General features: G+C 53.0%; 1 protein-coding gene across 1 annotated transcript; it reads right to left on the bottom strand.

The window, feature by feature from the left end:
- Nucleotides 1-121: 121 nt before the first annotated feature.
- LOC105701281 (headcase protein) lies at nucleotides 122-27,109 on the bottom strand. Its single transcript, XM_012427904.1, has 5 exons — nucleotides 26,122-27,109; nucleotides 20,414-20,510; nucleotides 13,792-13,980; nucleotides 13,374-13,559; nucleotides 122-13,138 (listed from the first exon to the last, which is right to left on the bottom strand). Exons 1-5 carry the CDS (start codon nucleotides 26,928-26,930, stop codon nucleotides 12,965-12,967), a joined length of 1,455 nt encoding a protein of 484 aa, XP_012283327.1. The 5' UTR covers nucleotides 26,931-27,109; the 3' UTR covers nucleotides 122-12,964.
- Between the last annotated feature and the right edge of the window lie 715 nt (nucleotides 27,110-27,824).

The raw sequence follows: 27,824 nt of genomic DNA, 5'->3' as shown, positions 1-27,824 counted from the left end.
CGAGCTTTTGGTTTTTAACGAAGAGTATCGATTAGTCCGAAAGGCGTCGATTTTGGGCAGGCGGCCAAAAAAGGAGCGCATCGCGAGCGGGTTTTCTTTGACGTAGTCCATATATCGTATGTATGCGGATAAGCAGGAGCAACTTTATTTTCCTTTGTACATAAGTGCATCGTCAGGCTTTCGGGTCTTCTTATTCGAATCCTCGTTAATTCCTCGACGCGTAGAATCGGAGCAACGAAGCGTATACAGTAGCCGTACAATGGCGGCGTATTTCCCGGCCGAGAGTTTCCTCCTGGCCGGGAACGGTGTTCGAGGTGCCATTAAGATCGATATCGGTATCGGTATTGGCATAACTAGTCACTAATCTCTCAGAAACCATAGCCGACGTACTTCCGTAAGAGAACCGCACGCGCACCGCAAAAGTAAGAGAAGCGAGTCTCGCGGCGCAAGAGTCTCGAGGGCCGTGCAATCTACGCGCTGCACGGTCCCTTGACACTAAAATCCCTCCATTAATCTCCAAATTCTCGAAAATTCCGGCATCTCATCCCCGATCAGGCCCGTTGCGATTCCGCCCTCCGGGTCCTCCGTCGCGTCCGGCCGTCCGCATGCGGCCCTCCGCGCCGCTTGCGGGCCGCCTCGCGAGGGATGCTGCACCGAGCAACGGAGAAGTCCCAACGAAATCTCGCGAAATTTCTATACGACCTCGCAAATATATTTTACAAATTCCCGGAGCCTCCGTCCCTTCCGGGACGATCCTCGAGTGGCTCGCAAACTTTCTATTCGCAATAAATAATATCCAAGGGAATACGTCGAAGACTCAGCGGAAACTCCTCTCTCACTCGGTATCCTTCCTCGTAGGTACCCAACGAATAAGAGGATCTCTTTTTTCCCTTTCAGCGAAAAAAAAAAAAAAAGGAGATCAATCGAGGGGTCTCTCGACTCGAAGAGGACCCGCTCTCGAAACCCTTCGGGTCGCCGATCGGGGTATATATATCTCGGGTCTCGAAAATAGCTCGCATTTCCGGAAAGAGCCCTCTCGCGCTCCTTTCCGCCATTTTGGGGGCGCTTCTTCCCTCTCGCTCGATTTCCCTCGTACCTTCCCCTTGCCTCCCGCCGCTCGGCCACAATGTCGCGAGCGAGTAGTCGACGTCCGGATCAGTTCGCCGTTTTCCGATCGACGGAAACCCGGCCGATCGCGGATAATTCTTGATCGGCATCGATCCCGGCCTCGGCCCCCTCGTCGTCGATTACCCGCCCGCGTAAAGGTACAGCGTAGTAACTAATAACCCGAGTTAGACTCTCGCCCTCAAGCCAACCAAACAAATATAATATTATGTACCTAATAATTACGATGCAAAATATTAAGTTTCAACTCTTCGTTATATCATTACGATATATACTAATAATAGAATATTATAGTAATTCATGTGACTTCATGTGCCATATATATATATATACTATATATATATATACTATGTATATACTTCGTACGCCGCCCTCCTCGGTAATGTGTAATTCGTTAGGTGCCTACTATTACCCTATCTCACTTATAGCATACTTCCCGCAATCTGTCCAAACGCTTCCGGATAGCCAATCTGACATTACCCGCGTAAGAATATATGATTTATAAATATATATATATATATCGATTGTGAATCGTTACAAAAGACCGATCGCGATCTGCAAATCGACGCGAATGGCCGCGCAAATAGCGCTCGGCCTGGAAATCTCTTGCTCGTTAAATTGCAGAAAAAAAAAAAAGGTGGAGGGAGGAAATTTATCCCCTCCGACTCGGCTGCAATTTTTCCTCCATCGGTCAATTTTTATCTCGTCGCGGTTACGCGCACGAATGCCGGGAAAGAGGAAATCGAGCGGCGTATCGATATCCCGGAAGAGCGTTCCGATATTTTTTTCTCGAAGCGTCGAATGGCAATGTAGCTTTCGCATTTGATATCCTCCGGGTTCCTGGATACGTCAGAATGCACTCCGCGGAAGCGTTATTAAAAAGTCCCGCCGCAACGAGGAAGAGTCGGCGATTGTCTCTCGACTTTCTGACGGAGTTTCACTCGAGTCGCGAGCGGGATATGTCCCGGAAAAGTCCCGTGGGAATCCGGCTGGAGTGTCCACCGCCGAGGTTAGCCACCGACGACTGGATTACCGGTCTCGAGAGGCGACCACTCGGACAAGCCGGACCCTGGAGGGGATTTGCATCGAAGATCGGAACCGGAGATGAGTGGGAGTCTGCGGGAGCCGCGAGAGTGGGAGCCGCGAAGAGGGACGAGGGCGACCGGGAAGGAGGGTGAATCCGAGACCAAGGAGAAGATTTTCGCGGTTGGAAAAAAATCCCCAAGATACGTCGCTCCTCCCTTTACTTTCTGTATTTTTTCTTTTTTTTTTTTTTTTGCGAAACTTTCTCCTCACCCTACAAGACCGAGAAAAATTCGAGTCTTCCCCGTTGGGCGCGCACGGTGCTGTCTTTCGGTGGGTTTCCAGATTTCCGTCCAGACCGTGCAGTCGACGGTTATTTTACACAGCTCGATATGCGTGCACGCACACGCAAACACCCTGGCAAAACACGGTACATGCAGTCGGGTGTCCATATACGGTCATGTAAAATGCTCCTATAAAAACCCGTAAGGTGGGGGGGGGAAACGTCGGTTCCTACTTTCGCGAGTAAATGCGTAGATAAAGCTCGGGGGAAAAACGTCATCTCGGCCGTTTGAATTTCCATATGTTTCTCTACGAGTCTTACTTTTCGGGCAGTTGCGTGTTCTCTCGTCCGTTCCTTTAGCGTTAGAGGTTCTCTCGGACCGTTCGGATATAATACCGCTAACGGTGGAAGACACGGGGAAAGGCTTTTGCACGTAAGTCGGGAATGGCGGGGCAACGAGATAAATCCGTGCAAAGGCCGCGCACGCAACGCGGTGCCGCAACGTGCAACATGCATCATTCCCACGGTTGCCCGCGTTCCCGTTTCCTGCAACAGCCGTCCCCCTGGCGCCCTTCGAAGGCATTTATTGTACGTACGAGGAGATCGGCGGAAAGCTCACCTTGGGAGAAAAAGGGAAAAAAAAAGAAAAGAAAGAAAGAATCTAAAGTGGCACGTCAAATAGTGCACCGAAACCTGCACACCCCGAGGAAAAGACCGAAAAGACCCCACGCGAATCGGACTTCTCAAGGCAGTTTTTTTTTTCCAAACCGTACCGATCGGAGCTTAAGGGGGTGTGAAAGTGGCATCCGAAGAGTCAATCGTTCCACATTTGACAACGTAACCATGTACGCGATAAGGTCTCGACGCTCATGAAATTTCATTTTTTTTTTTACACAAAATTGTGCAAATATCTATAAAAAAATTATGAAGAAATTGAAATCTTATGGGTGTCAGGACCTTCCTTGTAGCCTCCATGTTAACATTGTCAAGCTTGGAACAATTCGGTACACCCAGTCCGGAGAAAAGTTTCGTAAACGAGACACCTCTTCGACGTCACTTTCGCATCGGCTTAACCAGATCGTACGTCGGATTGTACAAGATGAGCTTTTATTAATACTTTCGCTACCGGGATCGATAAGAGCGTCGGCGATACCAGTAGCCCGAAGGCAGGGCTGGGATCGATAACCGGATCGAGTCGCCGATTTGCATATTACGCCCCGGCATTCGCCGGACAATTGCGCGTATGCGATTCGCGTAGAACGACCCGCGCAATGTACCGAGTTGCAACGTTACGTGCACCGAGTCGAGCCCATCCCTTAAGTACGTGACTCCTTCGCGCAAAGTCTGCCAAGAAAACTGCCAATAATCCGCCGCCGTCGCGGGTCAATTGTCGAGACACCTGTCGCGACGTCCGTCAAGACAACCGAGCCGAGGGCGTACTCCGGGCGCACGTACGATGTACTCTCTCCCCATCCAATATAAAGTTTCCCTCGTGCACCGTGGTCGAGTAAGATGTGAATCGCGGAAAGCGCGTTATTTCGAAAAGGGTGATCGGATAGACGACGACCACCGTCAAGTTCTCATTGACAGCCCTAACTGCTAATGGCAGTCCTGCGACCACGGTGTCACGAGCCCCGACTTTTCCGTATTGCGTGGCCGTGCACCCCTTCGTGTGCACTTTTCCTATATTAATGCGCATAATATATCGGATATTTATATATCTATATATCTATATATATATATTTTTAATATATGTATACATACGTATGTGCCAACACATGCGTATATATATCCACGTCGTATAAATAATATTTATTGTATTTCGTATGGATATCAATAATAGTTTTCCTACACCGAAGGAAGCGTGTCTCCGCCTTAAAACGTCTATCTTAACCGCTCTTATAATTTGTCAATAATAATTAGTAATTATCTCTCTTTTCTCTTTCCCTGAAGCATCGACGATGCCGCAACGCGCTTCTACTCCGAATTTCCTTTTTTTTTGTTCTCTCTCTCTCTCTCTCTCTCTCTCTCTCTCTCTTTCTCTCACTTTGTCTCACTCCTCTCTCTTATCCATCTCTCCGATTTATATTAATCGTCGTTCGATATATTTAATGTCCGTTACACGATTTGTACTCTTATGGGGGAGGTATAGAGGAACGCAGCTGCCTCTCGCACTGCATGGGGAACGTCTCACACTTTGCGGTTCTCCGTTTCCCCGGACGACGTCAATTCCTGATGCCGAGTGACAGCTGACAGCTTTTGGCAGCTGTCACTCGAGCCGCCGACTCGCGACCTCGCGGCGGGCCGGCCTTCGCCATCTTGGAAAATCGACGGCCCCGTTTCCGGGATCTGCGACCAAGATCTCTCTCTCTCTTTCTCTGTCTCCCTCGAAATCGCCGTACTTTGGAATTTACAGTCTTCGAGCCCTGATTTTCTCACCTTTTGTACTTGCGGGGGTCGGCGGAAATTTGTACGCGAATCGGGGTCGTCGATTCCGACACGGGTGTCGCGCCTGAACGCCGGTCCGTCGCGGGGTTAAAAAAAAATATATATATACATCGAATCGCCCAACGAGCGACTCGACCGCGACGTCGGAACGAGCCCTAACGAAGCGATATCTCGATTCTCTCCAAAATCGGAAAAATAGCGCTTCCGTCATTCAAAATTAGCCTTCCCTCCGTGCGGCTCGGAGCGCTTACGAAGAAATCATCCCGTGACTTAACGCGAGAATTAAGTGTACACTCTTTAACGGGGGAAAAAAGAAAAAAAAATAAGAAACCACGAAAAGAAAGTATGACCGATTTCCGACAGGCCCGTGAAGGCTGTCGTGTAGAAGGTGTGAAAAATGAAATCCCTCTTTCGCGCGTCCCATGGATCTCGCGAAGACGCCATATTGGAGAACGAGGAACGAGAGCGGGAGAGACTTCAACGAGTGGAGGTGCATAGGAGGGAAAATGCCGCCGCCCAAAAAACGGTCGGACAAGGCCGAGCGACGAGCCCTGACAAACGAAATGTGCAACGACGGACAATTTCGACGTCACTTTCTCTCTCTCTCTCTTTTTCTTTTTCCCATCGTCTGTCCTAAGCCCGATGCAGTAGCACGTCTCTCTCTCTCTCTCTCTCTCTTTCTGTTTTTCGACACTCGGTATCTCGGTTTTCTCGAGTCGCCTCGTCTCTCTGCCAGCAGTTCCGCTTGGTCCGCACCACCAGCACGATTTTATGATTTTTTTTTGTTCACATCACACCTCACGGTATTGTATACTCGTTACTATACTTTTCGGCTCCCCTTTCATCTCCGCCGTCCGATCGGTTTACTTTCCGAGACACTTAATCGATACACGAATAAGACCTAAATAGCATACTGGTTAGGGTGTGCCAAAAGAAAATCGCATTCCAAAGTCCCCCTTATCGGGAGAAAGAGTCGCTCTACAGGGAAAATCAACTCGAAAAAAAAAAGTCGGAGGACCTCGTATCCGTACAGGATATGCGATAAAAAATCAAAGGAATCTCATTTAGATCACTTCCGACAGAGACTGCGGTAAATGCACCGCGGTTAATAATCGCGCTCGAGCGAAAGGTCACCCATCGAGGAGAACGATTTTTCTTTTCCCTCCTAAATCTCCAAGGAATTGAATGAAAAGGGCAATCCCGCAGGTGTCAATTAAGTCCGATAATAGCGACGGCTCTTAACACTTTTTTTTTTCCCCTCTCCTCCGCGTATCCTGACGCCAACATCCTTGGAACAATTTTCTCACCGAGAGCGGGCACTTCTCTCTCCTGGCAAGAGGCGGGAGATGTCTTTTTTTAGCACACCCTAATATTGGACCTACGTGTACGCTTCCCGTTAATTATAATTACGTTACCGTTTAACACTAATATGCGGTACTACCCTAGGTATACATATATATCGTTGACGTTGCGAGAGAGGCTTAAGCTCCGTACTCGTGCTCGCTGCTCATGCCGGGGGAAAATATCCGGCCAACGGAATTACCTCCGAATGTCAGAAATCATGATTTCTATTATGCCTTCGTAATACTCAATCTCATCCGCCTCCTTCTGAAATTAATTCCGGATATTCTCCACGGCACCGGAAACACCCCCCGAAAAAAAAAAAACAATCTGCCGGAGAGCAATCGTCAATTTGAATACAACCGGGCACGCGCTGCCAATCGAAAAGGGTGCACTGAAGACTCCGAAAGCGGCTTTCTCCTACTTCCTATCCGGCTTACTTAATCGTAACCTTAATTTCCAAGGGATTTCATTAAACAGCGGCGAATTTACCCCATCGCCTCGATCCGCGAGGCGAGCACGGATCGCGCGTACTCGTAACGAAACGCGGTGCTCGAGTCACGGCCGAGACGTCACTTTATTGCGCGCCGCCACCTCCGTAAATTTAAGCCAATTCCTTAGAATGTAAACGCCTACGTAATTTTGACGAGAACGACACCGATCGTTAAAAAAATAGGGTAGAAAAATTATAGATCTAAACTTCAATCTTACCGAATTAGAGCCTAGGTATTTTTTTTTTTTCTCTTCCGTCCGATCGCCTAAATCTTTTTTTCTCACACAGCCGAATTAAAATGCCCGATTTACGTCTAATACACACGAAACGCTTAATTTAGTAGTTACCCTCCAGTACTTTTTGGTTGCCCTTCCTTTCCATCCCCCATATCCAAGCCGGATTCCTCGCATCCGTACATTGGAAACCTAAGAGCCCCTCGCAATTACGACGCAAGACTATCATCCGTAGGAATAGTTTGACAAAGAAAAAAAAAATACCGCTTGCATCCACGAATGATTAATTTCGGCGAGAGAAGACCGAAGGTCTTCGGCGCCTACGCGACAAGGTATTGAAATTCTACAACTGACGGATATACCAACTATCTGTTTTACAACGAAGCCTCCCTCCGTCCCGTGACTCCGCGAGCATCGAAACGGGGACCGCCGTTTCCCCTATAGACCTCCAAGATCGGAGCACATCCGACGCGACGAAAATCCGCTTTTCCGTCTTAACCAATCCCCGCGCAAGGAAATGTTCCCCGAAAAAGTTGTTCGCAACAGGACGCCGAGTAACTTTTGTTCGGAACGCTTTCTCGGTATCAAGCGTCGTTAAGGCGGAAGATCGCATTTATGCCCGGCCGGTAGAAAATGCGGCTACGGCCTTTTCGCCTGGCACGGCAGTTATGGCAGTCATAACGGGAAATCAGCGGAGTCATGTAAACGTGGTAGGCAGGTGCATTGACGGATACACGTTTTGCATCGCACGTTTTACAGGGTAAAGGACCATTCATACCGGAGCTGGGATTTTCCCTGCTTGAGCGAGCGCTTTCGGTGCTAAGCACTTGGCGTCGGCCGAATGTGCGAATTCACTGCGTTATACGTCCCATTAAATCCACCGACCTCGAACTAGAACTCATTGAACTCGCGCCGAGCGGCGAGCAGGACGTGCACTCGGTGCAACGTGCATAAGTTCGCACCTTGATCGGCAAAACGCTCGATCGAGTTCGATGACTCCAATTTTTTACGATCGCCGGGGCTAATCGACCCTCGCCGGCCTCAAAGAAACGCACCGGCAAAAAGGGCGACCCGCAATTATCGTTAGTTCAATTTGTCGCGTCGCACGGCGGGCGACGCGACGCACGTCCAATTGCATCCGAGCCCTTTTTGCGCCGCTTCTAGGGAATTGGCCTCAACGAGTGCGAGTAGTTGATAAGAAGAAAAAAAAGCATCTTTCGCTACTCGATCGCCATTTTCGTCTCCGGTGACAAGCCCGAGCGACAACCAGGGCAAACCTCCAGCAGGTCCCATAAATGCACCGTTTCGGGAAAGATCCCTCAGAGCTTGTAAGACCGGCTCTCCCCCTCTCTCCGTCACCCTTTGTCAATGATTCCTTTGAGTCTTGTCAACGCACCCTCGATTCCAGGGATGACAAATGACTCTCGCGTCGTCCAAACAACGGGGATCATCCCTACACCCGTCGCCTCGATGACAGGTGCATCCCGACGTGTTTCAGGTGCCCGCCATAACTGGACGGGATAACAGATTACGTAAAAATTTGTTGGCTTTTTTTTCTTCGGATAAAAAACGAATAGCGTTATTCGGCGCGCAAGTCGGTCCCCATCTAAAGCTAGCTTTCTCTAATAAATTGTGCAGATCAGGGAAGACGCGAGCTCCGCGTGCTCTCGGAGAGTTAAAGCGTACGCAAGACTAGACATGCGGAAATTACAATTACGGTATTACGTCATACGTCCGCGCCGTGTTTCTGCAGAAAATCGAGCAATGTTCGGCCTGATCGAAGCACCGAGGAGAATTTAAGACCCCTCGGAAACGGGCACACACGTACGGCCACGTCCGTCTTAATAGCATCTAGAAATAGCGAACGCCTACTTCTATTTGCCTCTTATATCATGGAATTAACTGCTCCGGATAAGCCTTTAATAATGTCCGCCGATCGGCGTACTTTCTCCGCTCGCTTTTGAGGTTTCTTACTAATTGATTCAACTTAGTTGACTACAAACAACGTAAAAGAAAAAAAAAAATCTCCCCCTCCCTGCTAGCTGGAATAACCCTATTTCCGAAATGCTGTCGAGAGAGTTACGTCGCCGAGTCTCGATTTTCATAATTGAAGTCTGTTATTTTATTGTGCATTCTAGCGCCGGCTTGTAACGCAACCGGAACCGATTGCTTTGAATAGGCTTTTAACAATTTCCACAGACCGATGTACTTTCTCTCTCCCCCGGCCTTAATCTTATTGATGAATATAAGACAATACGTTACTAGGACAGAGAGGTCTGTACGCGTAGAAATGACTGGCTGCTGCAAAGATCGAATCGAGGCGTACGAGCCTCGAAATGATCCAAATTACGTGATAACGCGACATGGATGATCGGATACATCCGCAGTCCCGATATGTCGAAAAGCAAGTCTTATCGTAAATTTGGCGAGTTCGGTGTATCAGTGGAAAAGTAGAAAATTTGTATAGACTGGTATCTCAAAAGTTACAAAGTCTGCTCAAAAAAGTACAGATGACTACGTCGTTACTTATGCTAATTCAGTCGGTTATCGGAATATGACTAATGGGCAGGCATTCTCTCCGGCATGGAGCTACTAGTATAAAAGGTTTTCGATTACCTCGACATAAAAAACTTGCCAAAAGTGATGGTGACAAAGGGTGAACGAAAAGACGGAGAGCACTCTTAACTTTCATCGAGTCGTCGAAAAGCCAACGGTTCTGCATAAAATGACGAATGATCTGACGCGCCTCCTAACTGCGGATATATACTCTTCGTCAAGTAATCGCGTGTCGATAGTGTCAGTTGCCACCCGCAACTTCTAAAAACTCTACCCTCTAGGACAATATAGTTACAATAGGCTATCGTATGTGCCGCGATCGGCGCGAATCGTTCGCACGGTCGCACCTGACAAAATTTCATATTCCTAAATGAAAGAAGTCTGCGGAAATCCGCGCAGACCTTCAGTCGATTTCGGACGATTATAACGGCAATATCCCGCAAACGCGGATGTCTAATGAGAAATAAGTGCGCCGTCATATAAAAAAAAAAGAAAAAAAAAAACTGCCGAGTTGGGCTCCCCCGGACGAGTGTCCGCCGACGCAATAAATGTTAGAAAAGCTTTTTTTAGTCTTTTTCATCCGGCGAATCGTGACCCGCGAGGAATGGAACCCACCCTCGTGACACGTAGAACATACTCCGTACAGACATTGAAAAGACGTTACCAAGTGAAGAAAAGTGATACAGCCTTATACTAAGAATTGAGCACACGTTATATCTGTACACGTTCCTACCTACATAAAAACCTGTAAATCTATATATATGGATACAAACTACATATAACCCGATTATGCCCAATTCTGCACTCGAAATAATATATGTATATTATAATATATATATATTTTGATATATAATCCGTATCACTTTTCCCTCCTGAATCCGTAATACGTAACATGTAACGCGGATGCTAGCCTCTATTTAGAAAATCCCCGAATCGAACTTCCATCGATAAATGCCGCCGACGTGTTACCGTCGATCATAGTCTTAGATTGAGCGACCGACAAAATGTGCGCGACGCGATACAGGAACATGGATATCACCGGGTAAGACGTCGCGCACATTCGTACAGGTGTTCGCTCTTAGTTTCAGACATTGAAACAGCAATATGTAGGGTGATAGGAGTACAGACTCCTGACTCGGCTTAGAAGAATCGCCTAACCGAGCCTCTCTTGATAATGATACCGTCGTTGAGCGTATTTGAGTCGCCGACTCGCAACTCGCACGTGATACATGGATTCTCGTCGAGCGTCTTCGACGATTTACTCTAGGAATGTTCCTAAGTGTTAATCCGTCGACGCGATTCCGCTTAGGTTTTCGCCGTTATCCGCCAGTGCGATATTTCGTATAGAATCGATCCCGCCTTAAATACCCCCACGCCTCGGTAGAAAAAGTAGCAAACCCTTAATCATTAGACTCGGAATAAAAAAAGCTTACGCAGCTAGGCTTAGTCTTAGAGGATACGCCGATGCGAGTATATTGTACAAAAGCTAGGATCGCTAAATACAAAACGCGTTACGATATTACCTCCGAAGGAAAAAAAAAAAAAAATAAGAGAAATGCTTACCGAGCGACGCAGACCCTCCTACGCGTTAGATCGGAAGACGTCCTAGAACGCTGCTTCTCGCCGGTAGGTCTTAATTGACGGTTTTTCTTAATTTTACCCAATGCGCGCCTGTTAGCCTACCCTCGCTTCGGTAATCATTTAAAAAAAAAAAAATAAAGTAAAAGCCATATGGAATACGCAACGCTAACGAGCTATATTAAACCTTTTTTTTTTACTCTAACAGGGCCTCGCTCCTTCGTTCCTCTCAATGGATTTATCACTCCGCTAATCGAATCAATTGAGGAGGAACGGGGCGAGGGTGCAGCGCAAATTTGGCACACTGAGAAACGATCTCTGTTCCAAGGACATAGGGCAATCATTTTGACTATGCCCCCCCTTATTATCTCCACGATTCGTATATACACGTGTCTCGATACTCGAAAGAATAAGCATCATCAATTATAACTTTCTCTCGGATAATTCTTTGTAATTCTATTACCGAGTAATTACCTTCGTCGATCTCGAACGAGCGAAATTAAATTGAAACAAACTATCACGATTGATCTCAAACGAAACGATGTAGTATTAAACCGTACCAGAGAGCTTTCTGGATCGATTAGATGCTGCGACTCGATTACCTGATCGGTTCCTGTGTCTCCTCAATGATAGCCACTAGAATTAGGACGTCTTCTGATTAGTGATTAAAATTATAACTTGTGATTGGAATTCGAGGTACGTCAGTGGCTACCCAATTCCAACCACAATTACGGCTCCAATTACATTGATCCGACTACCAACTAAACATCGTTTTAGACCGCCGTGGACGGTTACAATAAATAACCACTCGGTAATGTTAAATAATAAGTATAACAAATGGTGCTCATCTCCGTTCACGGGAATCTCTAAACTAAAACGCTGTTCCGCCAGCTAAATTAATTACTAGTCCTGGATCCTGGCATCTAGGACCACGAGCCAACGCTACAAATCGCTCGCAATCTAATATAAACGGTGTCACTAATATATATTTATATAATATATATATAATGTATATATTAATAATGATTGCCCTACATCCCGGATCAACGGTGGGCGATGTCTCGGGAAGGCAGCTCAGCTGCGCTCGCACATAAACTACTTAGTATCATCGATGAAAACTTATAACGATAACACGATATACTATTTATAATAACTGCTGATGCCTCCCCCCGCGGCGGTAAGGTCCGCGGGGGGAGGAAAAATAGCCGGTAAATAAACAATACGGACAGAACCTGTAGTATACGCAAAATGGCGTGCGTGCACAGCATCCACGCACGAGAAACGCAATCGGAACCAAATTCACGAGAACTTGTACACGAGTATGAATGTGATGTTGCACGGGGATGCGCATGTTTGCATCCATTCGGGCGGAGCGTTAAAAAATGCAAACGTTGAGATCAACGAAAGTACCGGGACACCTTGCCCGCCCGGTCGTTCCCCGCGTTTCGGTACACCTAGAGATAGCCGAGTAAAACCTCCAAAACGAATTGGTCATCCAGGAGAGAAGTACCAATCGGTCGCAAACACGTCCATCCCCGGGTTATCGCGTGGTAGCCGATACGTAACGTAAACGAAGCGCGCGCAGTTACGATCCGTTCCGTCCCGAGGTATCTTTCGCGTAAACTAAGCGCAAGCCTAGGGCAAGAGCGAGTTCCAAATGTCCTCATTAGATCCAACGATAGTACGGGTCTGAGTACGCGAGCCGGCACTAATATACAATTATATACGTCGGACGAACTAAAAAAGTAAGGTCGCCCTTGGCCTCGAGGCCGCCTTGGACGCGTCCCGAGGGAGTCTCGAGGGCGGTCCGTTCGGCGTCCTCGCCGGGAGGCCCATCTTGGCGTTGACTATTCGCGAGTGACTATTCGCTCGATTAAGCAGTAGTTACGGCCACTGAGTGTACAGCTGGAACTGCTCGCGGGTGAAGCAGACGGAGAGGGGCTTCACGAAGTGGGCGTCCACGGATCCGCAGTGAGGACAGGCGAAAACGCGGCTGTAGTCCGAGTAGAAGTTCAGTCGTTGGTGCGGATAGATCAGAGGTTTCTGGCAGCTGTTGCACTGTGGATAAATAATTAATATGTCATCGACTCCGGGGGTTAAATCGTACCACTATGTAAGCAAACGACCCGGGGACGAGACCGTTTCTCTCTCCAGGTCGCCGTCTCCATTCCGAGCGACCCGAGAGACCGAGGCTCGTGTCCCCGGTCGCCGATTCTGGGCGAGCGGGGATTGCCCAAGAGAAAAACAGGTCGTCGCCGTCTCGCGTCTTATGGGGAGAGGAGAGGCCTCGTACCTTTAGGCGCTCGGTGCAACAAGGCATCGCAGCGAAGATGTCGTAGCTATACATGGTGCCGAGCACGAGGCTGGATCCGTCCCAGGGCTGCGTGCAACACCGACACCGAACCGGGGCGCCGCCGCTGCCCTCCAGGCAGCTCATGCACACGGCCGAGAGGAATTGCGTGCGACCCTCGACCTTAACCTAGAAAATAAATCGCCGTGATATCATTCCGGGGGAATGGGAGTCCCCAAACGGCGCCGGGCTCGTTTATATGCACCCTCTTTCCGCGTTAGGCGCGGATATCCCCCCACGACGAGGCGATAAGTATCCGACATTCCCGGTTTATCGCGCGCCTCCCTGACTCACCCTGTGCCTCTCGTCGGGGCAACGTAGACACCGGGGACCGAGTTAACGAGGTCTGGATATACGTTACCTCGGCACAGGCGTGGGAGTGCTGCCTCGGCGAGAGGAAGAACGTCCCGTCCACCAGGGGGTATCTGTCGAAGACGAGCATCGTCGTGCGGCACAGGACGCAGGACACCCTGGTCCACTGGAGGGCGGCCAGGGTCGACAGGATGAAGCATCTGGTGTCGTCGTTCCCGTGGTTGCCCTCGTCCTCCATCTAGAAACGGAACTCTCGTCACGATCCGGGGCACTTCTCCGACGAGAATTCATTTCCTCGAGAGAAAGAAGAGGAAGGGTGCGACGAATTCGTGACTCGCGAGGCACGCCCTGTCTGCCGACCCACGCACAAACGGTCTCTCCCTCTCTCTCTCTCTCTCTGCTTCTCGACTCGAGTCGTGATATATACCCTCGTTTACGCATGGACTTTCGCCGTAAGAAATTCGCTTTGCCAATTTCCACGCCTCCCGGAGCCTAAGCTCGTCAAGCACCGAGAGACGTCGCCAGGAACTCGCGTGAAATGGAATAACGAGATATAATAAGCACGCGAGGAAAAAAATCTCTCTCTAAAAAAAAAGTAGGTAAAAAGTCTAGAAAATAACCCCGTAATCCGATGATTGGGATAAAAGCGATCGGTGTAATCGGCGACGAAACAATCCCACGGTTTACCACAGAGCGATACCGTTTTAATAAATATTACTATAGAAAAAAAAAAAAGATTAACGAAGGATTGTATCGATCATCGAAGGGGCTCAGGTTGTCCGCCGATTGCTCCGGCCGATCGGCCGAGTACCTTTGCGTAAGCGCGATCGGCTCGAGACTGTCAATAAGTAGGTCTGCCAATTACGGGTACATGCTCGATTACTGGGGCATTCACCTCAGATGAAACAGAAGACTTTCACGCACGACAAGCGGTACAGATACCGCGCACCGAGGAGCGCCGTATAATACGGATGTACATACGCGTTACCGTTGTAGCCGTCGCGATCATAGCTTCTTTACCCTCCCCCCGAAGGAGCCAAAGACGGATCTCACCGATAGTTGCAAGAGGCAAAAAAAAAAAACCCAACAAAAAGAAACAGATCGGGTGAGTAATGTCGGTCGGAAAACGAAGGGGCCGGCCTACGGATTCCCGAGGCAGCGTCTCGTGGTAACCATAGATCGATTCATCCGATCCATCAGCCTCCTCCGTCGAGGCGACTGCTCGTTCCGCCTACGAAGACAACTCGGAGTTGACCTCGTCCTCCCCCCCGAGGAGTCAAAAGGTGCTCCGGGACGATGCACTCCGTGAATTTTTTTGCACTTTATGCCTAGCATGTATTTCCCATGATTCCCAGGAGTTTCGGGTAGTTTCAAGGGAAAATCGCGAAACGAAGAGAAATGCTTTCCAGGTTGTCCCGCGAGACCGCGGCCGGGACCGCTTGCGGCGGGACCGCGGTCCGCTTGCGTCGGCGCGGCCGGTTACCCATGCCGATAAGTGTCGCAACGGATTCACGAGATGCGCCCTCTCGGGGGCCTATCTAAACGTGCCGGCACTATCGGTCCCGCTTCCGTTAGATCCCACCGAGGAGTCCTTATCGCCGAGGAATATTCCGCGAGGCCCGATCGATCCCTCGACATTAATTCCCGGACCGAGGAGGTCGCGAGCTATCGGCTCGAGATTCGCATTTTAACCATCTCCTCCATGCGATTGTACTATCGCGGTCGCGCACATGTGCCCAGCGTTTCCCTTCTATCTCCTCGTGCCCGTTCGCACGCTAATTGAATCCGGATCGCGCGAGGAGAAAACGAAGATAAGGAGAAGGAGCGAGAAGAAACCGGTGACAAAAAAGAACGTTCCTTTCGCCGTTTCCCCATAGAATTTTCGTAACTTCGAGTCGCCCTCGTATTTCTGAGATTGCATATGTCACCCTTCCAAGGCTTCTTAAGAGGTGGACGCGTGCGGCGGTCGCGAGCCGCATGCGGCGCGACCGCGAGAAATTCAGGATCGATCGCGACCGCGAAGCGACCTCTTCGGCTCGATCGATATACCCGGACGCGTTTCCTTCCGTCCCGCCGGGCGTTTTTCTCGCGGCGTGTGCCCTCGGTCAACAATCGCTGTTTATTTCTGCCCCGGTCGCGCCGCTTGCGGAAACCGATGCGTCGCGCGTGCCGCCCCAGGTACGCGGATGTGGGAGAGATGCGGACATCTCGCGTCGAAGTTCGTCGATGCATAAACGACGATCGCCGATGACAACACATCCCACGTATCGCTCGAAAATAGGACCCGGCACCGATGCCACATCCGTCATCCGGAAGCGTCTCGGAGGAGTGTATCGTTTACCGCGACCCACGTAAACGTCTCTATAATCCGGACTAAAAAAAAGTTATAAATTTACCCGTGAATTAATTCCTCGACCCATCCGCGCTTCAAACAGACCCGTCTAAAAAATCATTCCCAACCCAGCCTCGCCCCTCTGCTCCGAAATCCGCGAAAACCTCGCCCCTTCCTATCTCGCTTTTGTATCCCCCCCGCGAACTCGCGCAAAACCGCACGACGAGCGAACCGAGTGCCCCCCCAGGTCCGGCCGTAAATTAGAGGGCGCGCAAACATCATCGGGGATAAACATTGTCTCGCCCCCGTCTGGGCGTAAATTAAGCGCGAGTGGCCGGGGCTAATTGCGCCGCAATTGCGAGAGACCGTGGGGTCCGCGGCTCTATTTCGAGCGAACCGGCTCTCCTCTCTGCCTCTCTCTCTCGAGGGGGGCGCAGAGAGAGGGCGAGAAAAAAGTGCGGCTCGCTCGCTTTTGGGCCCGCTTGCGGCCTCCGCGGCCGTGGCCGCAGGCGGCTCGACGAGGGCGTTGCCCCGCGGCCGACGCTGCAATGGTGCGGTGTGCAAACCCGCCAGGGAAGAGAGGAAAGAGAAAAAGAGGGGGAGAGACGGAGAGAGAGATAAAGAGAAAGAGAGGGGCGACCCGCAAGGAGGGCAAGAGAGGTGCGTGCCCGCACGGGTACGCGAAATCGCGTGCGCCCGTAAATATCGGGGCTCGAGAAAAACCGCGGCCTCCTTTCGGCTTCGGATTTCCTCCGGTGATTGCGGCCGAATCGTGAAGACGTCCGGAACGGAGGTGCCCTATCGGTGATTAACTTATCGCCGCGAAAGCGAAACCTCGTATTCCAAGTGGGCAAATGTCGGAAATTCGCGCGATTCGCGGTACTCGCGAGTACGTCGAAAGGAGGCCGGGCGAGGCTCCTAATGGATTTTTCCTGCCACGTCGTCGCGGCTCGACCGCGGGCTGGGATCGAGTCCGGAGAGATTAAGTGACTCGTCTGGCTAGTCGGTTAAAAATGGCGAACCCGGGGAGAGAATCGGTCGGCTGGATCCGAGGACGTAATTTAAGAGCTGCGGCGGGAACTGCCATTACCGCCGCGAGTTGCACCGCTCGTCTACTTAACTCGCACCGGTACCGGATACAGTGCGAGTATCGCCCCTGACACCGGATAGGTCCCGCGTCAGGATGGACCGGTATCTCCTTCCGGGTTCCTCGAAATCGCCGAAACGACGGACATCCGCGAGAACGATCCCGGAACCCGGGCAAAGTTACCCGAGAGCCCCCCTCGTTCGAAGTCGCTCACCCGTCCCCAGGGAACGGTCCGAGACGTGTGAAAGCGTCTTTTTTAGCCCCGGCTCGCGGATGCGTAGCAAGAGGGGACTCGGAAAAAGGTATGAAAAAAAAAAAAAAGTTTTAAAAGACCGCAAACTCGCGTCCGGCGACTGCACGACATACCTCGACCGCGTACAGATCGCAAGCCCGGCTGCGTTCCCACGCGTTTCGGGCGACGGGAAAGAGGACCTGCTCTCCCCGGAGTTGCATCGGGGCATCTCGACGAGGATGTACAAATGTAAATTATACCTCCTCCTAATCTTTCCTATTTTACGAGACGGTAGATTTCGCGACGAGGGGGGTCCTATGGTTAATAAAAATGCGGGTTTAGGGTTTATCGCGGTAAAAAGGGGGACGGGCCGAGTCATCGGCGGTCGCGTAGGACGATCGCGTGTTCGTCGTCGAGATGACTAGTCGCGCGCCGAGGTCTAGAGCTAGTAATAGAACTGGCGGGCGCGGTATCGCCGACCTAGCCCAACGAGACGCGTGACGCGCGACGCGCGCGGTGACGACCCTGACGCTGCGACCGCGGAGAGCCGGCACGGTCGTCGACCGATTAACGCGCCTCCGCTAGGCTGCGCCTAGAAAGAGCGACCCGCCTACGCGTACCCAGGTTGCCCCTAGCCCCCTGTTCCCGGTATGCCCCGTCCGCTTACATAGTGGAGTAGAACGGAGCGAGGATATCTCGGTGGAATTCTGGGCCTCGAGAGTGAACTTGGCGCGGGACTCTGCCGAGTACCGCGCGCTCGAGTACAAGGAGTACACGTTCAATCGAATATGCGTACCGATGCACGAACCAACGCGCATAATTTTCACTCGACGTGAAATATCGATTGACGTTTAAATTTGCCGTTCCAGGGACCGCTTAAAAATTCTCATCTCGCCCATAGACACTACATCCCGCTTGGAATTCTCGAGCACCGGAGGTCCGGGCTCCCCGGGGGAGAAGGAGCGAGACAGGTAGAGGGAGAGAAAAAGAGAGACACGCACCCCCCCTCGAGAGGTGCAGACGGTGCAGCCCTCGACGAATCCTCGCGACCTCCCTCCCTGGAGATCCGTCAATTCCGAAACCCGGGTTCGCGAGACCACCCCCTGGGCAGGTCCCCTCCTCGAAACTGACCAGCGAGAATTTCATCGTTAAAAGGAGTCGATATCTAATTAAAACCCCGCGAAAGAAAAGAAAAAAGGAAGGAACATTGGAAAAAAGGGGTAGCACCCGCATCGCAGCCGGGTTTATCGACGTCGAGGGAAAATCCGACGTAGCGAGGGTGAGCTCCCCCCGGCGTCGATATCTCCTGGGAACTTTCTCCCTCGGTGCTGAGCGCCCTCCGAGTGCACTCTCCCGGGTCCCGGGAGGAGCGCGGCCCCGCTGCCTGGGGTGGCGGGTTCCACCCCGCGACCGAGCAACCCCCGGGTAGGGGTGACCCGTGGCTCGTGTACGTGCGCGGGTGCAGCCGCACCGGCGGAGAAAGTACCGCCGCGAGTCAAGGCCGAGCCGATGCAGCGGAGTCCCGCATTACCCCCGGCGGGCCGTGGGCCGATAGTGGGGGCAGACCTTGTCTGTCCGTCGGGCCTCTCCGCCGCGTCGACGGTCGATAGGAACCGTCTGCGCGCACGCGCGCCCAGAGGCTCGTCAGCTGCGTCATCGATTCCCGTCCCCCGCCGCCCCGCGGCCCGGCGACCCAGCGCGACGCGAGCCCTCCTCCTCCTTCCCCCCCCGGTGCATCCTCCGCCCCCGGTGACGCGACGGAAAATATAATCGTTACGAAATCGGGATAAACGTCTGCTCCGATTTTTATCCCCGTCCCCCGGTACCTAGGAACTCGTCACGGGAATGCGAAAGAAAAATTAAAAAAAAAAATTAAGAGAAGAAATTAACGGAAAGGGTGCAAGGGTGGCGACGCGCCGCGACGAGAGCGAGGGCGGACATGCCCAAGGGTGGGCAAGGGGGCGAACCAGCTGACGCGTCATTCGCGGCGACAAAAGATAGAGGGATTTGAGGGGGGAGGAGGGGGTCGCACGCTCTCCCAGTTCAACCCCTGATAAGGCGCTGCGAGAGGGTCGTGGGCGTGGATGGACGTTCGCGCGGGCGGTGGTCTCGTCGTTTCCAGAAACCCAGGTTTCCGGCGGCGCGTCTCTTCCTGGGACGTTAATTCCAGGTCGAGCGGTCGATCGTCGGCCGAGATCAACGATCGGGGACCGTGGAGGGGCCGTGCGGGGCGAAGGGGGATAGGGGGAAGCGGACCCGAGGAGAGGTGCACGCATTCCCGAGGAGGTGAGCGCGTGTAATCTCTCTCCCTCTCTCACTCTCGGCGCGACGACCCACTGGGGGTTCTTCCCTTCGAATTGGAACGAGCCCGTACCCGCTCGGACCCGCTTGAATCCGCTCGTACCCGCTCGAATCCTCTCGAACCCGCTCGAAGGGAGACGCATCTCTCATCGATTGGATTGAGGTAGGTGGTACCACTCTCGAGGGAACCTTATCCTCAACCTCGTCCTCGGGTCCCCCGACCCGTCGAGACTTTTATTTCGGACCAAGGCCACGCGTTTCCTCGTGGGGGCTATCGCTCCCTTTCCCGACTAGAGCCCTGGCCTTCCTCAATCGAGTGCTTAGGGAAAACAAGAGGGAAAAGGCTCGTTCCCTCGCTTCTCGTAGGGGAGAACACGCCTACGACATCGCCGCGCGATAAGCGTCAGGAGAGAAAAAAAAAAAAGAACGCAGATAACGTTACGAGGCACCGAGGCTCGTGCAGATTGGATTTCTCTCGAGATCGATTCCACGGGTAACGCTCCACTCCAAGAAATATATCGCGCTATTTTTGTTTATTTTATATTATATTACATTAATTAAAATAATTAAAAAAAAAAGAAAAGGGACTTCGTCCCTGTCTCTTGCTCGAATTAATACCCGATGATTCGCGCCGGATATCTGTCCGAGATAATTCCAATGGGTCTATGATGGCATCGACCGTCGTCCTTCTTCCTCGTATCGGATGGGAATGCACGTACCTTGATGTGGTAGGAGTTGAGCTTCGTCCTGGGAAGGCTGTTGAAAGCACTGAAGTCGAGCCTGCGGGAGAAGATCCCATTGGCGTTTCCGCTTTGCCTGCAACCATAAAATCCCACAAGTTAGACTAATCAAACCAATCCCGTCCGAGGCACTTCGGTCTCGACTATCGGCGATTATCGGCCGAATCCGTCGAAGTCGATCGCGCCAAAGGACGGTCCGTCGTTACGCAAACTAATTATAAATTCAACGAGCGCCGGACACACACACACACGGGGAGGATGTCGGAAAAAACACGCATCGTACGCGAAGACCGTCACGTCGTCCATTCCGCGAGGTGCACCCCACACGTAGGTGGGAGCCACGGCCTTCGGATAGTGACACATCGTGTTTGCCCCTGGAATAGATTCTCATTTTTCTTTTTTCCTCATTTTTTCTTCTTTATTTCCTATGCAGTGGCCCGACACGCGTGCACGCGCGCGTGTCATCAGTCTCGGATGCCCTTCGGATGTCGACCGCAATGTCGGCCCGAGGCTAGGATCCGTCACCGAGCAATAACGATTCCGCGAACGGTCGCAACAGTTGCAGCCAGTCGGCAGGCCCGACTCTCTGTGCTCCTAAAATTCCTAAATAAATCATACGCCGTAAATATTTCACGAAGTTGCGCGAAAATACCGCCGCGACGAGGCGGCACTCGAGCGCGACTGGATTAATTTAAAATGAAACGTGACACCCACCGGGGTATCCCTTCCCCATGAAGGATCTATCGATCGATTGATCACTCCTCGCGCCTCTGTTTACTCGAGTAGATGTTTACCGGGGAGTCAAATAATGCCCCAGGAGGAAAGCCGCCGACGAGAGAGCGACCGTCCGACCGGGACTTACGTCCGGTCGCAGCGCCGGGGAATATTAAGAGGGGTCCTTATCGTTTACGGCGGCGCGAATTAAGGCGATGCACGACGTAGAGGCCGCGTGCGGAATAAATCGGCCTGCCTCGAATCTCCGCGATCTTACGTCTCGCCGATAAAGCCGGGGGACAAAAAAGAAATATAGGAAAAATAGACAAGAAGATCGGAGGTGAAACCCGGTGTACGCCCGCGTATCGGGGTACGGAGCGTGTCTCCGGGAATACGAATGTAAATGAAGGATGACACGAAGGTTAACGCACGCCTGTTTTTTTTTTTTTTTCCCGGGCAAGAGCCGATCAGTATGTACTCCGCGAAAGTCGAGTCGGGTATCCAAGGAGAGATTTCCGAGTACGACAATAGACCCGAGAGCTTGGCAACAATTGTCACGAAACGTCCGTCTGGCCTTGGAGCGTCTCCGGCGCCATCGAGCGCGCTCCTCCATTCTTCCCGCGATTATTAATAAACATTCGCGGAAGAACACAGGTAGACGCGGAGCGTTATCGTCCCATTACTCCGGGTGCCTGAGAATCGAGAGAATAGAAGAAAAAAAAAATCGGGGCGCAAGCGTTATCGAGCGCGACACTCTTTGTCGCTTAACACGGTCGATTGGCGTTTACGCCCCGCGATGGCCGAGGCTCGACAATAGACACACAGGGGCTTGGCGACAATTGTCGCGAGCGTCGAGATCGCGCGTCTGGCCTTCGGGCCGCGCCGGGGAGAGCGTCGACTCCCACCCGGCGTCTCCCAGGTTTGCCACGGTCAAGGCTGCGGCCGCGTCGCGGCGTCAGGGCCGGCCCTGGGCGCCGCGCTCGCCCGGCGTCCCCCCGACATCCTCCGACCCAGAAGTAACCGCACCCATGCCGAGAAATATCGTACCTCTTAATAATTCCCGCAATTAATTCGAATCCCTCCCCTTGATCCACGCGTCGCTCAAACCTAGACAATTTCACTTCCCGAGATTTATCGCCACGCGCGTTAACCCCTTCGTCAATTTATCCGCGAGATTAAAATTGAGAAAAAAAAATTTCGCTCAAGAGGGGGCCAAGCGTCTTAGACGCAAAGGGTTAATAAACCCAATTTTGAGCGCTCCTGTTAAACGTAAGAATTTTTTTTTTTAAGCAAAATCGTGTGATTTTTAATTTTTTTTTTTTTTTTTTTTAATTGAAGAGTGGGAAAATTCTTTGACTGGATGTGTGTCGGATGCGTGGGCGTAAAAAACGCGCACATTCCCCCGTTGCGCTCCGGGGCTCCCCTCGCAGGCCGCGTCCATGCTTCTCTCCTTCGCGCCTACGTTCGCCCCGCCCCTTCCACGGATCCCGACTAGCAGCCTCCGACGGCGGTCCAGCGCGCGATCTCGGCTTTACGCTGACATAAGAAAAGGGCTGCGCGCGCGTTCCCATTCATGGTTTACGTCGCGCGACCTCCACCTCCGTAGCGTTCCGAGAAATCGGCCGCACACATTTTCCAACCCGCCGCGCCCAATCCGTCGCCGGGTCTCTTCCCCAAAGACCGGGGGAAGATCTTCAAAAAGGGATAATCGAGGTCCTCGCCCAAATCGAGGAGAAAAGAGGACGGGATACTCGAGGAGCCGTCCCCAATTCCTCGGGGTTCGTCCTTAAAGGAAACGTATCGAGGTCGGCGGTACCTTAAAGGGAATAGGGTCGTCACTTTTTTTTTTTTTCACCCGATCGAGCATTTCCCGGAGTCGAGATTTTTCCCAGGAATCCTATCAGTCTTATCGCGTCGTGATTCGTGGCGATCTAAGGGCACGTTAACAAGGGGACTATCGGTATGTGCAATAACCTCGCTTCGCAGCTTTTACGCGAGGAAAAGGGCCGGCGCGGTCTCATTCATGCGTTTTACACCTGCGAGTCACGCGGACCTCTCCCCTCGAGAATGTCGAGAAAATTACGGAGTACCGACGCGACCGAGTTTTAAAAATTTATGGGAACTCCCTTAGGAGATAACCCGCGCACCTTGTGCACGGAGACGCCCTAAATAATTACGAATTGCGCGGAGAAATTTTGTCGAAAAATCCTGAGTGCAACTTGCACCCGCGGCCCTCACTCCGCGTACAGTTGTAGAGCCTCGGACTACGCGCGCTCGTGGTTTCATTCATACTACTACGCCTACGACCCACGTGGCTTCCCTCCTAGGACGCCAGGAAAGTCACCGGCAACGCGTCGAGGTCCCTATCGGTAATCGATACGCCGCTGATTCCCCGACTAGAAAACATCCATGACACCGGAAAAAAAAAAAAAAATATATACATACAATATAATTTGCGGGAATATGTATTTAAAAAATTTTTATTTTCTTTCATATCAGGGAAATTCTCAATTTTATTCCCTCGAGGTCAGGCCGCGCGGCGACATTAAAATATAATCTCCGCCCGAGGAGGCGGATTGGTATCGATTCGAGCCTGGAAGGATTCGCGAAGAGAGCGGGCGTAATCTCGCGTCGTAAATATACGTTTCACCCGCGCGTAAAAGGGCTACGGGTAGAGCGTGCGCGCGCACCCATTCATACCCGAAGCGGGCCACGCGGCCTCCCCTCGTAAAAGGGCGGGCAACCCCGAAAACGTGCGGAAAAGCCCCCCGGGACCTCTCTCTCTCGCTCTTTTCGGGGATCGATATAGGAATGATGCCGGGAGACAAAGGAGCCGCGCTCCTTTTTAAGGCCCGATATACGTACCGCGGGACAAAGGAGCCGCGCTCTTTTCGGGAATCGATATGACGGCGAGTGGGACACAAAGGCGACGGCGCTCTTCCGCCGATCGATGTATAACCTGGATTAATTGTTAGAAAAAAAAAAAAATAATAAAATCAACGCATCCGTCCCAAATCAGAATAATGAATCACCGACAGGGTACAATTGCGATAATTTAATTGAGACGGGAATAGTCGCCCTCCACCCGTTGACGGGGGAGACAAAGGTGGGCGCCTCATTCCGGCAATCGATGGCGGACAAAGGAGCGCCCTTTTTGACAATCGATACCGAGAGGTCGAGACAAAGGTGGTCCCTCGATTCACGCGACTCGTCGAAAGGACTCGCACGGAGTTTCTTCGGAATTTGAGAGCGTACTCGAGGTGTGACCGTGACGTATGTAGCAGAAATTGAAGCCTGCCGTGACACCGAGATAGGGTATCGCGACAGAACGTGGGGAATGCCCTACGTAGACAGGATCCCACGAGCAACTCGACTCCGCTCGGACTTGGCGTCCCTTTAAAGATCGTTCCCCTCGACCGAGTCGAAATTTCCAAATTATTCGTGCCAGAGAAAATCTGAAATCTGAAATCCGTTCAGGTGGCACCCCAAGACTCCTCGCGTTAAGACGTCAGAAATCCGGCGGAAAACTTGGCCTTTAAAGCCGCGGTCGGACAAAGGACCACCACCCCATATACGCGGCGGGAATCGATTTTAACTGTCGCGGCGGGGACAGGCTCCGAGTCGCCGACCAAAGGCGAATATTCCAGAGATACAATTATACCGTCAGAAAATTGAAATGCAACAAAAAATCGCCGGTCCACCGGGCAAAGGTTGCAAAAACTCAAGAGGCTGAGCGCGACCGCGGAACAAACAACCCAATTATCACCTAAATCCGTTATTTTAATCAGCCCGGCCCTGCCAATCAATTCCCGTTATCAATAAAAATTGCACTTTATCGTGTAACGCCTGTCACCGGCCCAAAGTCAAAACTGCCAAAAAAAAAAAATTCCATCTCCCTTGTGCTACCTTAACCCGCGGTCCAAGACGACAGCAGCATCCCATTACCTACAAGTGATAACGCGATAACGTCCGTAAGCTCCTAAAAAAAAATCCACGTAAAATCGTGACATTCGCGAAAATCGTGATAAATCGTGATTAAATGAGCCAATGTGATAAAACGTCATGGAGTGGGTCAACAATTAATCCCGTGAGATTTTCGTATATCCTACGCCCACCTGCAATCGTACATACAGGAGTGCCGAAAGATGGGCTTTAAGATGCCCGCGAGACAAAGGACCGCGATATGCAGGGGCCGATCGATTTTAACCGTCGCACCGTCGTCCCTCTCTCTCGCACGGGCGCGCGTGGCGCTCGGCCTCTCTCTCTCGCTCCCCCGCCGCGGGAGGCGGGCGCGCTCCGGTTCCGCTTATCCGAGCCGGCACGTAATTCGGCCAAACGCGCGGCCAAGAATTATCCCCGATTACCTCAACGGCGCCCGACTCGCCCCTCCCCCGGAGTCGGCCCGTCCCGTCCCGTCTCCGCCTTTCCCGCCAAATATCCCGCAGGGCTCCAAGGGGCGGAAACAAAGAGAGCCCCGGGCCGTCTCGCGTAACGGAAGAGCAGGCCGGGGGGAATCGAAAGCCGACACGTGGAGGAGGGGGGCCCGGGGGTACACAAAGAGCGCGAGACGAAGGAAGAAGAGAAAGAAAGAGCGACCGGTAGAAAAGGAAAAGGCAGTTCCTCGGCCCCCCTAAAAAAGGAGTCGAAAGGTGCCTCGAACCATCTCCCTCTCGCCAAATCACGTTTCCCCCCGATATTCGCGATTCCTCGGCCCGGTCGTACCTGGAGGCTTGAGAACTTCATAAAACAAAAAAATAAAAAAAAAACAGGGTTACGCAACTCCTCACGGATTATCCCCCATTCCGGAGGAATCCTCACCTGCACGCTCCGACACGTGCGACCCTCCTCTGTCGGTTCTAAGTAAATCTCGTTTCCCGAGATGATGCGTGTAGAAGCGGTTGGGATTAAAATGGAAAACTCCCTTCGAAGGGTATACCAATTTCCTCGGAATGTGAAAGGAAAAGCGGACCTACCTCGCTCGGTCGCCGAAGAAGTCGACCTTGCTGCGCTTCTTGACGATGACCTGGGGCTGGTGCAGGGGGCTGACGCTGGGCTCGCTGGTGGCGGGAGGCGAGCTGGAGCCGGTGCTGGAAGAGAGCGAGCCGGCGCGCCCGCGACCTGAGGCCGAGGCGTCGAAGCCCTGTCCGTCGGAGCCGCGGCCCGAGCCGACGGGGCCGCCGCCCCCGCCGGGGGCGCCGATGGAGACGGCGTGGCCGTGCCCGGTCGGCGGGCCGGCCGACAGGGCGAGGCTGGGCCTGGTGTTCTGCCGGTTGCGGCGCTTCTTCTTCTTGGCCTCGGCCTCGTCCCTGGGGGCGCCGGGCGCGCTGCCGGGGCCGGGCGGCATCCAGTCGAGGTCCTTCTTGAGGTGGCCGCGTCCGCACCTGCAGCCGCAGGCCTTGAAGGCCAGGTCGTAGCCCTTCTTGGTCCAGAGGTTCTGGTGGCGCTGGCGCTCCGACCAGCTGCGCGCCCTTCCGCAGCCCTTCAGGTAGGCCAGGACGGTCTGCTCCCAGGCGTCGAAGCACTCGCGGTGCATGAACTGGCCGACCGGGCAGTTGTCGTTGTTGCAGGTGACCTTGACGGCCTCGTGCAGGGCGTTGACGCGAATGGGGGAGTCGCCGCGGAGGCACTCGCCGCTGGGCAGGCAGCAGTGGGTCGCGGCGGGGGAGCCCACCCCCGGGACGCCGCCCTGGCCGCACCCGGCGAAGCTCTCCAGCTCGCCGCCCGTCTCCGGGGAGCCGCCGCCGCCGCCGCTGTGGCTGTTCGCGTGCCGCCTGGGGGCCATTAGGGGGATGCCGCGTCGAACCGGCCAAAGTCTCGGGGGTTGGCGGAAAATCGTCGGGAAACCCGTGGTCGCGCCGGGGGCGCCTATCCGCGCATCCTCGCCTCTACTCGAGGTCTCTCCCGGTCGGCCTCGGCCTCCGCGCCCTCCTCGAGACGCTCCGAGGCGCCGGGCGCTCCGGGAACGAGCCTCGCTCGGTCTCCTCCCATTCGAGCCGGTCGCGGGGCCGCGGACCACGTGGCCCTCGCGAGGGCCGGACACCTAACCTCTCCCGTTTCTTTGTCCCTGGCGTCGACGCCCCTCGGTCCGCGACGCAGGCGCCCGATCTCAGCGGGCGGCGCGACGCCGAGTGTCAGGGTCACCGCCGCGCCGGCCTAGGGGTAATTCGATCGAAGCCGGAGACCGCCGCCCCTCCTCCTCCTCCTCGCTCTCCCGGCGGCCGGATAGCGTCGTCTCTCTCGGCGCGAGCGCCCGCCTTTGTCTCCCGAGGCCCGAGCCTCCGAAGTTCGCCGCTGCCCCCGTCGGGCGCTGCCGGCGCTACGTCGACGCGGCCGGCGAGCTACCACGCGATGCGCTCGCCGTGGCTACCGGCGTCCGGGATTCACGTGACCCGCGAGGTGGAACGACGACGCCCCGAACTCTACGAACTCTAGGAACTCCCGACGCGCCTAATATCTCTTTGTCTCGCGACTCCGCGCGATCGGCCGATGCCGGTGTTCCGAATCTCGCCGCAGTGGCGCTCGATTGCTCCCGGAAACGCCCCGCGACCCACTCCCCGGGTCAAAGAGACGCGACGTTCGGGTAGCCCTCTTCTCTCGCGACTCTCGCTGGACCTTATGCGCGCACTCGGTAGACGCCGCAGCTCTCGACCGCTAGCCGCCGCTCACTGAAGCTCGG

This window comes from Orussus abietinus, unplaced genomic scaffold (genome assembly GCF_000612105.2).
Source record: "Orussus abietinus isolate OABI.00-Male unplaced genomic scaffold, Oabi_2.0 scaffold5, whole genome shotgun sequence".
NCBI classification, from domain to species: Eukaryota; Metazoa; Arthropoda; class Insecta; order Hymenoptera; family Orussidae; genus Orussus; species Orussus abietinus.
Note: the sequence above shows the minus strand (reverse complement) of the source record. Positions and strands in the feature narration are given on the sequence as shown.